The 17,819-nt window shown below is 42.8% G+C and overlaps 1 protein-coding gene across 1 annotated transcript in view; it reads left to right on the plus strand.

The window, feature by feature from the left end:
- The window catches only part of galr1b (galanin receptor 1b), a 41,379-nt gene extending 23,919 nt beyond the window's left edge, over positions 1–17,460 (plus strand). Inside the window, exon 3 of the mRNA XM_068049918.1 lies at positions 17,143–17,460. Coding sequence (XP_067906019.1) covers positions 17,143–17,460 — 318 coding nt within the window. The remainder of the gene's footprint in view (positions 1–17,142) is intronic.
- The last annotated feature ends 359 nt before the right edge of the window (positions 17,461–17,819 follow it).

Genomic DNA, 17,819 nt, shown 5'->3' on the forward strand with positions numbered 1-17,819 from the left:
AAGATACCTGTCTATTGTTTGCTCTGGAGATACACAATGAATAAATCTTCTCGGTGATCTAATGGCACATAGTGATGTTACAGGTTACAGGCTGTCACGAATAACTCTTGCACACCTTCCTAGCTCAATCAGACCATTGTGCCGAAAGGTCTAGGATAAAGTGTAGGCACCTCCCCACAGAAAAAAAAATCAAACGCCAGATCCCACAAGCAATTATGGACTTCCTGTAATTATAAAAGCAAAATACTGTGGATTCTGGAAAATTGGAACAAAAACAAAATGCTGGGAATACTCAGCAGGTCAGGCAGCATCGATCTGAAACCTTGGGCACAATTTTCAGGCCCCGCCGATGTCGGAACGGAGGCAGAGACAGCCCAAAAATACCGATGCTGGCTGGCGTGGTGGTTTCCCGACCCCATTCCCGGCACTGGCAATTTCTGCCAAGGCTGGTTCGGGCCCAGCATGTCTACCCGCCCGCACAAGATAAGTGGCTAATTAGGTTCATTAAGAGCTTTGTTACAGGGTACTAAAAGGAGGGCAAATGGGATTTTCCAGTCAGCCTTCAGTTTCCTGATGCTGGGGGACAGTTTAACTGCTTGGAGGCAGGCACTCAGTGGTAGGCTGGGGGGGGGTGGGGGGGGGTACCAGCACTGCAGGTAGGCCTACAGGCTCTCAATGCCTGCCTGGGTGTGGGTGCTGCCAAATGGCTGCACTGTAGAGGGATTCCCCCTCACCTACTCAACCCCCACCCTACCATCCACACTGGTGGCCTGGATGCTGAATCTGTTTTTTTACTTTTTTATTTACATTTTTAAAAAGATTGGAGAGATGGCACCTATGTGTTGAATTGCCCTCTCAGTTGCTTACCCTTTACTGCAGCCTGCTGTTGCTCTCAAGCTGGACAACCTCTGGTTGGCCCTCCAGCTTTGAGACCCCACCTGCCACCCTTAATTGGACAGGGAACCTGTCTTCATGCAAATTAGGGGGCCGCCTTAGAGGTGGGATCAGGACCCAGAAGCAGTCCCAACTCATGTTTCCCGGCCCCAATGTGAAAATTCAGTCTATTAACTCTGTTCCTCTTTCCACAGATGCTGCCTGACCTGCTGAGCATTTCCAGCATTTTCTGTTTTTATTCCTGTAATTAGATACCATTTTGAGTATCAGCCTTTAGTGGCGTTCCCTTAAGACTCAATGTTTCAATTCACAGAATTACAGAATCACAGAATTGTTACAGCACAGGAGGAGGTCATTTTGCCCATCGTGTCTGCAACGGCTCTCCAAATGAGCAATTCACTTAGTGCCACTCCCCCGCCTTCTCCCCATAACCCTGCGCATTCTTCCTTTTCATATAACTGTCTAATTACCTTTCAAAGGCTTCAATTGAACCTGCCTCCACCACACTCCCAGGCAGCCCATTCCAGTCTTTAACCACTCAGTACATGAAAACGTTTTTCATAGTGTCGCTTTTGCTTCTTCTACCAATTACTTTAAATCTGTGCCCTCTTGTTCTCGATCCTTTCATGAGTGGGAACAGTTTCTCCCTATCTACTATGTCCAGACCCCTCACGATTTTGAATACCTCTATCAAATCTCCTCAGCCTTCTTTTTTCCAAGGACAACAGTCCCACCTTCTCCAATCTATCTTCATAAATGTAGTTCCTCATCCCTGGAACCATTCTAGTGAATCTTTTCTGCACTCTCTCCAATGCCCTCACATGTTTCATGAAGTGTAGTGCCCAAACCTGGATGCAATACTCCATGTGAGGCCGAACTAGTGTCTTATACAAGTTCAACATAACCTCCTTGCTCTTGTACTCTATGCCGCTATTAATAAAGCCCAGGATACCGTATGCTTTATTAACTGCTCTCTCAACCTGTCCTGTTACCTTCAATGACTTATGCACATATACATCCAGGTCCCTCTGCTCCTGCACCCCCTTTAGAATTGTACTCTTTATTTTACATTGTCTCTCCATGTTCTTCCTGCCAAAATGAATCACTTCACATTTCTCAGTTAAGTGACTGGTTAGATCCAGAAGTCAGACGATAGGTCAGAGTTTGTGAGCTGGCAGTGAGCTATTTGATGCTGCTGAATGTAATTGTTTTCAACCAGAATAAAGGAATGTTATTCCTGTATTATTCAGTTCCGCATCATTAGCTGGTGCCGCTCGTCTCCTCAGTTGGTCAACAATGCATGGTGTTAAGGGATGGACTCCGAAAAGAAAATAATTTAAGAAAAGGATAATTGTAGATAAGTTTTGATGGTCTAAAACTGGTGTGGACATAGTCACAAGCTTAGTAAATGATGTACCTGTGAATGTTGCATTCTCTGATCTGAAAGAGCCCACTGTGAGAGAGTGGATGTGAGACTGAACAGACGTGCTATATTGAAATCTGAGGTCAGGCACACGCAGGCTTTTATAGCTATCATTTCAGTAATATCATCGGAGGTCTATGTAAAAGTTGGGACATTATTCATCCCAAAGAATTTAGTATAAATATTTATTAATTCCAAAGTCTTTTTATTGAGGTTTATCAGTCAATGGAACCTTCTTTTCATTTTATGTATATATATAAAACCTGGTAGTATCCCTGTCATGAATGCCTTTCCTCCACTCTACAGCTAAGTAAACAGCTTGATTTTGTTTCATTTAAGAAGTGGGTATGATATTACCCATTTTCCCAAGACAGCAAACAAGATACTTTCAGGCAATTTAACATCTCACAGTGCATGTTCAACATGGCTAATTTGTCCTGACATCTTTGGAAGGATTTCTATTCAAATTCTAGCCGTGCCGCACAATCAATCAGAGCATATTTTACCCTGTTTACACTTTCCCTTTGACACCAGCATACATGCCAACATGGAACACTTATCCAATGAAAAGTGAAAACTAATATTAACAAAAAAAAAGGCAGATCCTTTTCAGATCTGAAACCAAAACAGAAAATGCTGAAACTGCTCAGCAGATCGCTCAGCATCTGTGGAGAGAACAGACATGACACTGTTTCTCGTGTGGATCTGAAAGATGTGGTTGTGATGGTGGAAACGTTAACTCTGTATCTTTCTCCACAGATGCCTGCCCTGCTGATTGGTTTCAGCATTTTCTGTCTTTGATTCAAGTTGTAATGCAGGTGTTGTAACATAAACTGTAGATTTGCTCATCGTTGCTTCACATGAACTTAGAAATGCAAAAAGAACAGCAGGAAGGGGAGATGGGCAGTGTGTTTCCAAGGTGGTTTGGGGACATTCTGTCCCAGAAAATGTTGAACTTTGACATTAAAAATGATTGATTCTGATTAATATGAAGTACTTTTGCAGTTTAAATTATTAGAAGGTTAATCTTAACAAAAAGGAAAACAAACTGACATATAGATTTTCAACAGACCAGCCAGATCATCATTTTCACAAAAGTTACCCCAATTATCACTCTGCCACATCCAACTTCCACCCCTTTCAGATGTCCTCTTAAACTATTCCCCCAGACCAGTTTATGGAGATGCTGTAACTCAGTCATCCACCCAGTCTTTCATAATGACTCTCTCCAATCTCCAATCCTCCCAGTAGCACTGTTTTACCCTTCTCCCCTCATTTCAACAGGCACTCTTCCCCCTCCCCACGTTGCCATCCGATCCACATCAAGCTAATATTCTTCTTCACCTTCCCTCCCAGTTAATGCTGGCACTCTTCTCCCCAACCCAAAGTGCCACGTTTCTGCCCACATCCCTCTCCTAAACATGGCCATCCTTCCATTTTCTCCCCCACTGTTTTCTCTCCCCGAAACCCCCTCCATGCTGATTCCTGTTGCTAACTTGGTCTGTCTATTAATAGTCCAAGCACACAACCTTGCTTACATTAATAGCAGTTGTTACAGCTGTATGCTGTGCAAATGACCAGAATTCATGGTGTCAGTCTTAGGAACAGCAAAGATGGGAGAGAGTCCTCGGCTGTGACTAGGCTAGGATGAGGACTAAGGGGAAATGGACCTAGTCTGTGCCAATTTTGGTCATCAAATGTTAGCACGCTAACTGTAACAATCAAACACTGACAGTTAACATGATTATTCCAGCACCTTGGTTTAAACAGCAAAAATAAATGTCCCTGAGGATACTCATACATTTGGAACAACTATCTGAGCACAGTTAGAACTGTGGAAGTACACTATTAGCCATGTCTGATTTCAAAGTAATTAAGGAAAATCCACTGATCCCACTTGCAATGAAGAGTCGTGCCCAAAGAGAGCATGGAGGGGAGACAGGGCCTCAATGGGGCCATGGAACAGTCAAATTACCCCATTACTTCAGTCCCAGCATCTAAAGCAACAACAACTTGTATTTATGTTGCCCTTTTAATATAATAAGACATCCCAAGGCACTTCATAGGAGTGTTATAAAGCAAAATTTGACACCAAGCCACATAAGGCGATACTAGGGCAGATGACCAAAAGCTTGTTGAAAGAGGTAAGTTTTAAGGAGATTTTTAAAGGCGGAAAGAGAGGTAGAAAGTAAGAGAGGTTTAGAGAGGGAATTCCAGAGCTTGGGGCCATGGCAGCTGAAGGCCAGAATTAGATGAGCGCAGATATCTCAGAGGGTTGTAGGGCTACAGGAGGTTACAGAGATAGGGAGAGATGAAGCTATGGAGGGATTTGAAAACAAGGATTAGAATTTGACCAGGAGCCAATGTAGGTCAGCAATCACAGGGGTGATGGGTAAATGAGACTTTGAGTAAGGACACAGGCAGCCAAGTTTTGGACAATCTCAAGTTTACGGAGGGTAGAATGTGGCAGGCTGACCAGGAATGCATTGGAATAGTCAGTTCAAGAGGTAACAAAGGCATGGATGAGGGTTTCAGCAGTGGATAAGTTGAGGCAGGTGGGGGAAGTCAGGCGATATTACAGAGTTGGAAATAGGTGGCCTTAGTGATGGCGCAGATATGTGGTCGGAAGCTCATCTCAGAGTCAAATATGACACCAAGTTTGCAAACAGTCTGGTTCAGCCTCTGTTGATTCTACCACTCTTGATTTTAACCAAGGACCAAGCCTCCTATGAGACAGTTCATTGAAACACTAGGAGGTCAGCAAGGAACAAATGCTGCTATTTTAATGACCAATTTGGCCTTATTACTGTATTCCATGACATATATTAATTCTGTTCCTCAAAGCCGATGCATAAAATCCTGTTAACCAACCTTTACATTTTTAGCCTTTCAAAAACTTATGACACTGAACAAACTAATCAGAACCAGTTAGATTTTATAATCATAATGAAGGTAAAGTAGGTGTATTTAAAATGTCATTTGTAATACAGAAATTGAGAATTATATAAAAAAAGAAAGTATTGAAAGAGTAAACCACTATGCCAGGAAGGATAGGGACATGGGCTGCTTTACCTATTCCACTGAATATCCTGTTTCAACTGTGCTGCTGCAGGGTGACGGAATTGAAGGCCAGTCGGAAAAAGATTCATCCTCCAACTCCAAACTGTTCAGAGGCATTGACAGAGTCTTGAGAGCAAATCACCTGCCTATCCTCTCGAGGGGTGGCATTTACCTTGAACGGTTCCCGTGCAAAGCCTCAATTTGGGGCACCTACATTTTTAGAAAATTCATTCTTAAGACGTGGGCATCACTGGCAAGGCCAGCATTTATTACTCATCCTTAACTGTCCTTGAGAAGGCGATGACAAGCCACCTTCTTGAACCACTGCAGTCTTTGTGGTAAAGATACTCCCACAATGCTGTTTGGTAGGATTTTGACCGAACAACAATAAGGGTTTTATATTTCCAAGGTAGGATAGTGTGTGATTTGGAGGGGAGCTTGCAGGTGGTGGTGTTCCCATGCAGTTCCTGCCCTTGTCCTAGTTGGATGAGGTCACAGGTTTGGGAGGTGCTGTTGAAGAAGCCTTGGCATCCTAGGGATAGTCCACACTGCAGTTATGGTGGTGGAGAGAGTGAAGATTTAGGTGGTGAATGGGCTGCTAATTGGGCAGGTTGCTTTGTATTGGATAGTGCTGAGCTTCTTGAATATTATTGGAGCTGTACTCATCTAGGCAAGTGCAGAGCAATGTTCCCTCTAAGATGCGCACTTGTGCAGCTTCCTGGAAGTTCACTCACAGGCTGCGCACCAGTCGGCCCTTTTAAGTTAACACAACTGCCTGGTGGCAAAAAAAATTTTAAAGGACCCATATACTTAAACAAATCACCTGCGCACAGCAAAAGAAAATGAAAGTCTGTGTGGGTAGACAGCATTCCATCACACTCCTAATTTGTGTCTTGCGGGTGGTGGAGAGGCTTTGGGGTGTCAGGAGGCGAGCCACTTGCCACAGAATAACCAGGCTCTGATCTACTCTAGTAGCCACGGCACTTATCTGGTTAGTCCAGTTGAGTTTCTGGTCAATGCCAACCCATGGGATGTTGAAGATGGAGATGTGGCAATGGTAGTACCATTAAATGTCAAGTAGAACAAGGGTTCAAATCCCACTCTGGGAACAAGGGTTCGAATCCCGCCATGGCAGATGGTGAAATTTGAATTCAATTAATAAAAAAAAAATCTGGAATTAAAAGCTAGTCTAATGGTGACCATGAAACCATTGTTTTGAAGAAGGGTCACTGACCCAAAACGTCAACTCTGCTTCTCTTTTCACAGATGCTGCCAGACCTGCTGAGTGGTTCCAGCATTTCTTGTTTTTATTTCATATTTCCAGCATCCGCAGTATTTTGCTTTTATATTATTATGAAACCATTGTCGATTGTTGTAAAAACCCATCTGGTTCACTAATGTCCTTTAGGAAAGGAAATCTACCATCCTTATCTGGTCTGGCCTACATGTGACTCCAGACCCACAGCAATGTGGTTGACTCTTAACTGCCCTCTGAAATGGCCTAGCAAGCCAGTCAGTTCAAGGGCAATTATGGATGGGTAATAAATGCTTGCCTAGCCAGCGACACCCACATCCCATGAACGAATAAAAAAAAAGGTGATTAGACACTCTCTTGTTGGAGATAGTCATTGCCTGGCAGTTATGCAGTGCAAATGTTACTTGCCACTTAACAGCCATGCCTGGATGTTGTCCAGATCTTGTTCCCTATGGGCATGGCCTGCATCATTATATGAGGAACTGTGAATGAACTAGACAATGATCCTAGATACCTATCACTCATTCCAGATCTGGCTCAGGACCCTGTGCAATTGCTCGGGTTGCACGATCCTACTGTATCCCTGGTTGTCTCAGCTACAGAATCCTTATAGCCCTATAAAAGAAAAGATCAGAAAATTTGGGCTGGGTACTGTTAAAAAGTATATGAACTGAGTCAAATGATACTTGACAGCAACACGAAAATAACTGATCTTAGAAATCCTTTCATCACGTCTCCCTGCTTCAAAGCGGACCCTCATGTTACATTAGTTTTGTCAATGTAACATTTGCTACACATGCTGTGTACAGTGAATCTCAAATTATCATGAATAATGCCCATGTGCGTTAAAAAGTGAAGCAAAAGAGAGCGATAGAGGTTGTCTGCTGAGAGTGCACAGTGCTGAATGCAGAGTTCTGAGCTGTGCCACAGTCAGCATAAATGAGGCATAAGTATGGATGCTGACAATGATGTTATCAGCCCTGTTGGCCATGACTGTTGGGAGCTCCCTACTGTGGAATTGTACAGTGATGTATTACTGTACTTACACCCTACATCTCCTCATCACAAAAAGAAACCTAATTTCTGATGCTTTTTAATTTACTTTTTGAGTAGTGAAACCTTTTCTCCATGTTTGTACCATGCAGCTCTTTTCTTTCATTCAATACCTGCAAAAATAAGAATTCATTACTAAATAAAATCAGATTCCACCTTTTTCTATATTCCCAATTTACATCTACAGGAGTGTTACCACTGCCTGCGGAAAATCTTACCAAGATGCACTCTAATCTATACGATACCACACAATATATGGAAGGCCCTATGTATGCAAAAGCCACCAGATCTGTTGCTACACATTAAACTCTTTTATCACATGTTTATGTCACAGTTTATATCAGTTTTTCTGCCTTCCTTCCTGCTTCTCTCCTAAAGGCAGGCTGGAGTATTCTCACCGATGCTGATAGTTAACCTGTTCCTAAGGTACTCCTTTAGCAAACACTACTTTATACACATGCATTATGAAGTGGCCCTATAGCACATTCCTAGCATTGTCCTCAGCTGTACCTCAACTATCATGGAAGCCCAACCTTGGATTTGCTGTCATCTTATTCTGCACTGGCAGATAGAATCTCTCAGAACAAAGGTAAAATAAAGCACAATCATTTATTTTCCTGAAAGAAACCAGTGAATGTTTATTATGACTTTTTTACCCCAGGGTTTTCCCTTAGTGACAGTATATGGGATACATCTTCTGGAACTTATCCTTGTGCTCTTTACAGCTGCTTCACCAGTTGATGGTGTCTCTGGGAGCCACTTGAGATTGAGATGACTCTGTACCTCCTCATATTGGATCATGTGATAGCCCCAGAATGGATTCCATGTTTGGTGCTGTGCTGACTGACTGGTTTCCTGTGCCCACTTTCTGGCACACCTTCTGCCATTTCAGACAAAATGTGATGAACCAGATGTAGCAATGCCTTTGAGAGGCAAAGCCTGATACATGCCCACTTTGGCCTTGTCCTGCTGTTGAGCACTATCTCAGCATATCCAATGTTCTATGTGAGAATAGATCTCTGATTGACAATGAGGAGAGTGAAGCCCTACATCATGGCTCTATCCATCTACCATTTAGAAAGCTAGTGAAATTTGAAAGCCAAGAGACAGCCCCAATCTACTTAGTATTTCTGGCACTTAAGGCTCAACTGCTGATGCCTACAGAGTTGTCACATGCCTCTCTGTGGACTGCATTGTTCTCTATCTACATGACTGTATAGATGGATAGCCCCAAATTACTCCACACAATGATCATGCTTAAATAGGAACTTTCTTTTATATGCAAGCCCTGTGCTTTGCAACTAAGGAAGGACACATGCGTGGGTGCACTCTAAATTTTTTTGCATGGTCGCGTGCCTGCAATAACTTAAGGGGGCCAACTTGTGCATGGATCATTGGACACAAGCCCATCTTGGTGTCAACTCCTCCTCCTCCACTACCACAAGCTCCTCCTCACTTGTACTCAGTGCTTCCTCCTCAAATTCACGACGGAAATACCTGGACTGGTACTTGCAACGGGTGGTGTAGGTGATAGAGCACATTGTCAGGTGCTTGCATCTTTGACAGCACTAGGAGCTCTAGCTAACGTTTGGAAATGAAAGTTCTTTTTGGCTAATTGGTGTGAAGTGATTTAAGAAATTGTACAGAATGTGCAGAGAACTAATTCGATTTTTAAATTAGGAGGCAAGAGAACTTCTATAGGAAGTAATGTTTGCATGGAAACAGATTAAAAGGCTGCACTTCAATTACAATTTTGAAATGTCATATTAGTGTATTGTTAAAGTATAATTTATAGCTAAAAATAAATATCTAATTATATTCTGCAACATTTTGACTGTAGACAGTAGAATTTATTTGAAAGTCTCATCATTGTACCCACCAGCTGGTGGTTATCATAGAATCATGGAATCATAGAATGTCTACACCACTGAAGGAGGCCATTTGGCCTGTTTTGTCCCTGCTGGCTCACTGCAAGAGCAACTCACATATTCCCACTCCCCAGCCTTTTCCCCATAGCTCTGCAAATTTTTTCTCTTCAGATAATTGTCCAAGTCTCTTTTGAAAGTCTTGATTGAATTTGCCTCCATGACACTTTCAGGCAGAGCATTCCAGATCCTAGCCACTCACTGCATGAAAAAGCTTTTCCTCATGTCGTTTATGGTTCTTTTGCCAATCACCTTAAATCAGTGTCCTCTGGTTCTGGATCCTTTGGCCAATGGGAACAGTTTCTGCCTGTCCACTCTGTCCACACCCCTCATGATTTTGAGCAGCTTTATCAAATCTCCTGATAATCTTCTCTTCTCCACAAAGAGAACAGGCCCAGCTTCTCCAACTTATCCACATAACTGAAGTTTCTCATCCCTGGAAAGATTCTTCTGAATCTTTTTTGCACCCTCTCTAACGCCTTAATATATTTCCTAAAATGTGCTGCCAGAACTGGACACAATACCCCAGCTGAAGCTGAACCAGGGTTTTATACAAGTTTATCATAACTTCCTTTTTCTTGTACTCTATGCCCCTATTTATAAATCCCAGTATCACGCATGCTTTATTCACCACTTTCTCAACCTGCCCGACAACCTTCAATGATTTTTGCACACATACCCTCAGATCCGCCATGATCTTACCTGCCCATTTACCTCCTCTCTCCTCACTACCCCAGGCCCCAAACACTCCTTTCAGGTGAAGCAGCGATTTACTTGTACTTCTTTCAATGTAGTATACTGTATTCGCTGCTCACAATGTGGTCTCGTCTACATTGGGGAGACCAAGCGCAGACTGGGTGACCACTTTGCGGAACACCTCCGCTCAGTCCGCAAGCAGGACCCTGAGCTTCCGGTTGCTTGCCATTTCAACACTCCCCCCTGCTCTCATGCTCACATCTCTGTCCTGGGATTGCTGCAGTGTTCCAGTGAACATCAACGCAAGCTCGAGGAACAGCATCTCATCTACCGATTAGGCACACTACAGCCTGCCGGACTGAACATTGAGTTCAATAATTTCAGAGCATGACAGCACCCCATTTTACTTTCATTTTTAGTTATTTTTTCTTTTTTACAATCTTTTTTTTTTGCATTTATTTCATTTCATCTTAGTTTGTTTTTTATTTATTTATTTAGAGATACAGCACTGAAACAGGCCCTTCAGCCCACCGAGTCTGTGCCGACCATCAACCACCCATTTATACTAATCCTACATTCCTACCACATCCCCACCTGTCCCTATATTCTCCTACCACCTACCTATACTAGGGGCAATTTATAATGGCCAATTTACCTATCAACCTGCAAGTCTTTTGGTGGTGGGAGCAAACCGGAGTACCTGGCGAAAACCCACGCAGACACAGGGAGAACTTGCAAACTCCACACAGGCAGTACCCAGAATTGAACCCAGGTCGCTGGAGCTGTGAGGCTGCGGTGCTAAGCACTGCGCCACTGTGCCAGTTTGCTTACCCACTGGTTTTTTTCAGGTTTGCACTTGCTGCTGTTCAATATTCAGTCTGTTAACACCTAATCTGTACTAATGCTTTGTCTTTCAACACACCATTAACATATTGTTTGCCTTTGCTCCATGACCTTTTGGTCAGCTATGTGGCCTTGTCCAATCTACACCTTCTCCTTTGTTATCTCTTGCCCCACCCCCAACACACTTGCTTATAACCTGTGACTTTTCTAATATTTGTCAGTTCTGAAGAAGGGTCACTGACCCGAAACATTAACTCTGCTTCTCTTTTCACAGATGCTGCCAGACCTGCTGAGTGGTTCCAGCATTTCTTGTTTTTATTTCTTATCTGGTGGAGCAGACTCGAAGGGCTGAATGGCCTACTCCTGGTCCTAAGTCGTATGTTCCTATGACCCTCTGCTCCTGCACCCCCTTTAGAACTGTACCCTTTAACTTTAATTGCCTCTCCTTGTTTTTTATTATCAAAATGAATCACTTCACATTTTTCTGCATTAAATTTCATCTGCCACTTGTCCACCCATTCCATCAGTCTATGCCCCTTTGAACTTTATCGCTATTGTTATGGAAGTGATTCCGTTTTTGTTAAAAAATTTTTAAAAAGGAATTTATAGTTAAGCTAAATCAATGTTGGACCAGTTTTTTAAAAAAAAGAGAGCCATCAAGAGGACACTGAGGGAGCCGGATTGGCAACAATGTTGCTGGTTGTTGCATGGCTCGGGTTAGGCTTGAAACAGAAACCCTGGTAACGGGGCAGAGAAGTGACAAGCATTCCTTTGATCAGACAAGCCCAGTAACAGCAGAACACCTGGAAGGGCAGAAAGCTGACAAGCCTTTTGGTTGCTATTCAGTGTGTGTGTGTTTTACCTTCTGGAAGGAGATAAAGTCAAGTCTGCTGAAGTGTCTGGGAAGGAGAAAAGACTACAACCCATCTCACTTTCCAGCAGTTCTATAAAAGACCCTGTGAAGTCCACCGTGTCGATTCATCTCATCTCCTGTCTCTGAGGAGCGCCTGCTGTAGTTGCTTCTCGGCGCCGCCAAAGAGCACTGTTCTAGGGGGATCTCGGTGGCCTGTCTGTATGTGCTCGGAGGTTGGACTGTGTGCCGGTTTTCATGCAGCATGTCTCATCTGCTGTTTTCTTCAGGGGTGGGCAAGTGATCTGCCCAGTTGATTTTTGGTCTGTAACAGAGTTCTGATCCAAAAATCCCTTTGTATTTTTCCGGGTCACTGGTATACAGATATGTGTGTGTGTGTGTGTGTGTGTGAGTGTGAGTGTGAGATGCTAAGGTAAAAAAGGGGACTTTAAAATTTAATGTTGGGACTTTAAAAATTTTAATCTATGTGTTTATGTTTTACTTCATTACTAGTTAAGACTTGTTTTATAACGAAATGATAATTTTGTTGCTCGGTAAAGAAACCTGGTTAGTGTGTTCTATTCTGGGAAAAATAGTATATAATTGCCTGTGTTAGTAAGTGGGAAAATTTTTAATAATATGTTGTGACCTGTGAAGAAGTGGGACTGAATTAACAGTGCACTCTTCCTGCCTCCTCTAGGTCTGCTGACAAGCCTGTTATATGGCACTTTATCAAATGCCTTTTGAAACTGCATGTACACCACTTCAACAGCATTACCCTCATCAACACTCTGTTATCTCACCAAAAAAACTCAAGCAAGTTAGTTAAACATGATTTGCACTTAACAAATCCATGCTGACTGTCCTTAATTAATCCACATTTGTCCAAATGACTGTTAATTTTGTCCCGAATTATCGTTACTAAAAGCTAAACTGATTGGCTGTAGCTGCTGGGCTTTTCTTTACATCTTTTTGAACAAAAGTGTAACATTTGCATTTCTCCAGTCCATTGGCACCACCTCTTTATCTAAGGGGGTTTGGAAGATTATGGCCAGCGCCTCTGCAATTTCCACCCTTGCTTCTCTCAGTTTTCTTGATGCATCTCATCCGGTCCTGGTGACTTATCAACTTTATGTACAGCCAGCCTCTCTAATACCTCCTCTTTATCAATCTTTAGCCCATCAAGTGTCTCAACTAACTCCTGTTTCACCACGACTTGGGCAGCATCTTTTTCCTTAGTAAATACAGATATAAAGTACTCATTTAGTATGTCAGTCATGTCCCCTGACTCCATGCATAAATCCCTTTTTAGTTTCCTAATCGGCCCCACTCCTCCTTTTACCACCCTTTTGCTATTTATGTAGTTATGAACAATGGACTTTGTAGTATGATAATGTTATAAAAACTGTGACCATTAATGTAGTGTGAAACGGATTTGGAGGAGACATGAGACCTCACACCAAGTCTGCCCAGATATGAGCCAGGGGTCTTGGTTACCATGAGAACCAGGAATCCAGATCAAAGACACTTTTGAAAGGTTGTAACACCTAAAGGACAATAGGTTTCAATAGATTGTAAACTGGGAGCCAGAGCCTCTAAAATGCAAATTCGAGTTGCAATTGTTAACACCTGGAAACAAAGGAAGGCCCAGGTGGTTTTGTTGTGGTCAGACTTATGGACTCTGAGAATTATAAAAGGCAAAACAACTATTGACTTTTCATCTGAATAAATACAGCAGGCTTTCCTAGGTGAGACAGGCTGTGAGGAAAAATGGAAGACCAGCAAGCAGCCAGCGGCAGCCTAAAGAGAGAGAGAGAGAGAGAAACAGCTGCTCTCAGATCACTGATACAACAAAAGGCTGCTAAGACTTGGGTCGGGATTTTACCCTTGGCGCACGGCAGCTGTCCACCGACTTTTCAGTCGGTGGCGAACCCACTTCCACCTGGCCTGGGCATCCGACCCGTATTTTGCAGGTCCCTGGCCTTTAATTGTTCTGAGGCATGACTTTCACTCGCTTGAGGCGGGAAGACCCGCCTAATAGAACTGCTGGCCAATCAGCGGGCCGGCAGCTCTTAGTCCCAGCAGTGCCACTGGGATCGGTGGCCACTGCTGGGACTGCAACCAGCCTACCAAGGTAAGTTTTTGTTGCCTCGTCGGTTCCCAACCGATCACCCCTGGCAAGGCAAGGGTGGTTGATCAGGGGAACGGGGGGCGTGTTGAGTGTTGGGATGGTTGGCACAGGCACAGGGTATCAGGCACAGGGTACCCGATCATGAGGGCCGCACCCCACCACCCCCCCCCCCCCCGACCCAGGTCCGACCTTGGACCTGATTCAAAAGTTGAGGTTTGCAGAGGAAAAAAGACCAATGGGGTCACCAGAGAGTGCCTTATCAACAGAAGACCAGTCGAATGTGCTAATGAAAAGTGAGCATAGAGGAGATTGCTTTTGAGAAGGACACTGGGAGATCCAACCAATTGCAGCTGGAAGGAGTTTGGGATTTTTAACTGCAAAGATACCGATTTGATGAGAACATTGTGTAAACCATAAATCTGGTGTGGGATTTTCAAGTGTGTTAACTTAATGGAAAATACCTTTCTCTATAATTTAGTTTATAAGCTACATACTAAGTACTTTTCAGTTAATGTTGATTTTTAGTTTAGTTATTATTGTAAAAGTCTTAAAATGTGATATCTTGTGTGATTCTTTAATTGGTCAGGGGAGCTCATAGCTGTTGTTTTAAATTTAACAGTCTCTATGGAGGTCGTAACAATATGCCTATAGAAGACTTTTAGGTTCCCTTTTATGTTACTCAGCTCATACTGTCTCTTCGCTTCTCTCATTTGCTTTTTCACTTCCCCTCTGAGCCTTCTATATTCAGCCTGGTTCTCAATTGCATTAACCACCTGACATCTGTCATATGCAACCTTTATCTGCTTCATCTTACTGTCTATTTCTTAGTCATCCAGGGAGCTCTGAATCTGTTTGCCCGACCTTTCCCCCTCATGAGACCATACCTTGACTGTACTTGAAGTATCGCCTCTTTAAAGGCAGCCCATTGTTCAGTTACAGTTTTGCCAACCAATCTTTCATTCCAATTTATTTGGGTGAGATCCATTCTAATAATTCTCTCTAATTGCTGGGACAATAAAAATATGACACCGTCATGTGTGAAATCTTTGGGAAAAGATTTTGAGGTTTCCTGCTCGGAAGGTAGTAGTGCATTGAAGATCACAGAGAGCAACTTACCACTCCATTCCAGCCATCACCATTTTGCCAGTGTTCTCGGAATGGGTGGCTGCCTAAAGAGGTGCACAGCTAATTTAGCTATTTAAATTGGAGTCTTATGATGTCAATAGGACCCCAATGCCATTTTAGAACTCAACTGGGGGAGAATTTCAGGCCCCCTGCCAGCATAAACTGCCTGAGGATAACTTTAATCTACGTTTAGGTTTGCATTTACTCCTAAAGATAGCACACAATGTATTACAAAAACATTGAGGGATTTTATGTTAACATTGCCAATGAGAATTTCTACCCTTCTGGTTAGCAGAAAAAGCACAGGTGTCAAAGCTGTTGGCATTAGACATCACAGGTTTCAAATTTTATTCAGATTTTATGTTTTATTCGGGTTAGTCTCTGACATGTACCATGCTTTTGGATGGTGGGACAGTTATGACTGCCTTTGTTAACTTGGAAGGAGTCTTGATTGAACAGATCAGGGTCAGAATCTTCCAACAATCAAACCAGCCAAGACCTGTCTGGAAATAACTCTCTCAAACTCGGTTTTTCAGCTTGTTGAGAGTCCAGTGTTCGGTTTTGCAGCGAATGGATTCATCCATTTTGTTTTAGATATTTAATTGTATGACCATTAATATCCTGCTGGAGCCATTAAAAGTAGTTTGGTCATACATCTTTAAGAATCAAGATGGTAAAAACACTTATTAGACACTGTCAAAACTTACTTTTCAATTTTTAAGTTGCCTTGGTACCTTGGTGAGCTAGTTACATAGCACTGACTCCGCAGGGCTGATGCTGTGCTCACAGGAAGCATGGTTTGGAGAATCAGGACTACAACTCATACTTCCTTCAAGTGCAGCTTACCTGGTGGTAGCACGGGATTGCAGAGTCACACCCCAGATCACCAGAAAATCTCTAACTGGACACATGAATTTGAGCACTTTATGAGAGACTGGGAGCTACAGAGAGTTAGCACGCTGGTCTTTTTCTTCTGAAATGTAGGTTCAGCTCCTTCCTGAAAAGATGGCTGTAAGGATTCTCTGTGAGATACGTTTGGGCTGTCTCAACCCAATGAGAATGTGGCTAAATTTCCCCTAATAAGGTTTTCTACACTGTACTCATAAAGGCTATGAGATTGTTCTTCTAAAGTTGGAGAAGATGCATATTTGTTACACTGAGTAAGGAGTTTTATTCTTAACTGCTGTACTTGACCCGGGAGTGCTTGTTGCTGATAGTAGGTGATTAAAATGGCAAAAATATTTAATACCCTCCATTAACAATATCATTTTGATGAGCATATAAGGTTTAAAGCATTTTGTTGTCTACAGTGAAAACACTTAGGGTGGCGCAGTGGCTAGTACTGCAGCCTCACAGCTCCAGCGACCCAGGTTCGATTCTGGGTACTACCTGTGTGGAGTTTGCAAGTTCTCCCTGTGACCACGTGGGTTTCCACCAAATGCTCCAGTTTCCTCCCACAGCCAAAGACTTGCAGGTTGATAGGTAAATTGGCCATTGTAAATTGCCGCTAGTATAGGTAGGTGGTAGGAGAATTGAGGGAAGGTGGGGATGTGGTAGGGAATATGGGATTAATGTAGGATTAGTATAAATGGGTGGTTGATGGTCAGCACAGACTCGGTGGGCCGAAGAGCCTGTTTCAGTGCTGTATCTCTATGACTTTGAGAAAGTCAAAACTTTTCGTAAAAGCTTTTAGAAATGGGGTCCAAGTAAATCTCAGTTGTCCAAATATATTGTGCACAATTCAAACAATTGAGGTTATCTACATGGAAATGAGATAAAGCCTTATGCATAAGTGCAATCGAATAATGTAATAGTGATTTCCGTATTTGTACTTCATTGATGGTAATTATGAATATAAATTATTTTCCCCCTTTACTCTCTCCACAGACTGCCCAGACTATCATGCTGGTTGTTGCTGTGTTTCTTCTGTCCTGGTTGCCCCACCATGTCATAACCATGTGGGTTGAATTTGGAAATTTTCCCCTAACCGATGCATCATTTGCATTCAGAATCATCTCTCACTGTATGGCATATGGGAACTCTTGCATCAATCCCATAATATATGCATTCCTGTCGGAAAATTTTCGGAAAGCCTGCCGTCAAGTCTTCGCATACAAATTCCTTTTCCCACGTCCCATTGAGGAGAAGGTGGTAAGGATTCACATGGAGAACTTTTCTTCAACCCATTCAACGACAAACGCTTGAAAGCATTGCCTTTTGATCCAAGCATTGTGACCCAGCACACAGGCTGTGTATATATGCATGTCTGAAATTGCACATCCAATGAGGGTGAACAGTCATTTTAGCTGAATCTAGAATTCAGACATTCAAAAGGATTGATGATGGTAACATAGAAGGTTGAAGTCCTCAGCCAGCTTCATGAAATAAAAGTTAAATACTGGCATCAATTTTAAACCATCTGATGTGGAAGCCTAAGGTTAAAATGATTCAAGCAGCATCTGAAAATCCATTGGAAACTAGGAAATTGTTAGTAAGAGTATTGACTTGTGTGCTGCTGTACTTTTACATATTGAGTGGATATGAACTGTTCCAGACATCCAGCT

This window comes from Heterodontus francisci, chromosome 17, assembly GCF_036365525.1.
Source record: "Heterodontus francisci isolate sHetFra1 chromosome 17, sHetFra1.hap1, whole genome shotgun sequence".
NCBI classification, from domain to species: domain Eukaryota; kingdom Metazoa; phylum Chordata; class Chondrichthyes; order Heterodontiformes; family Heterodontidae; genus Heterodontus; species Heterodontus francisci.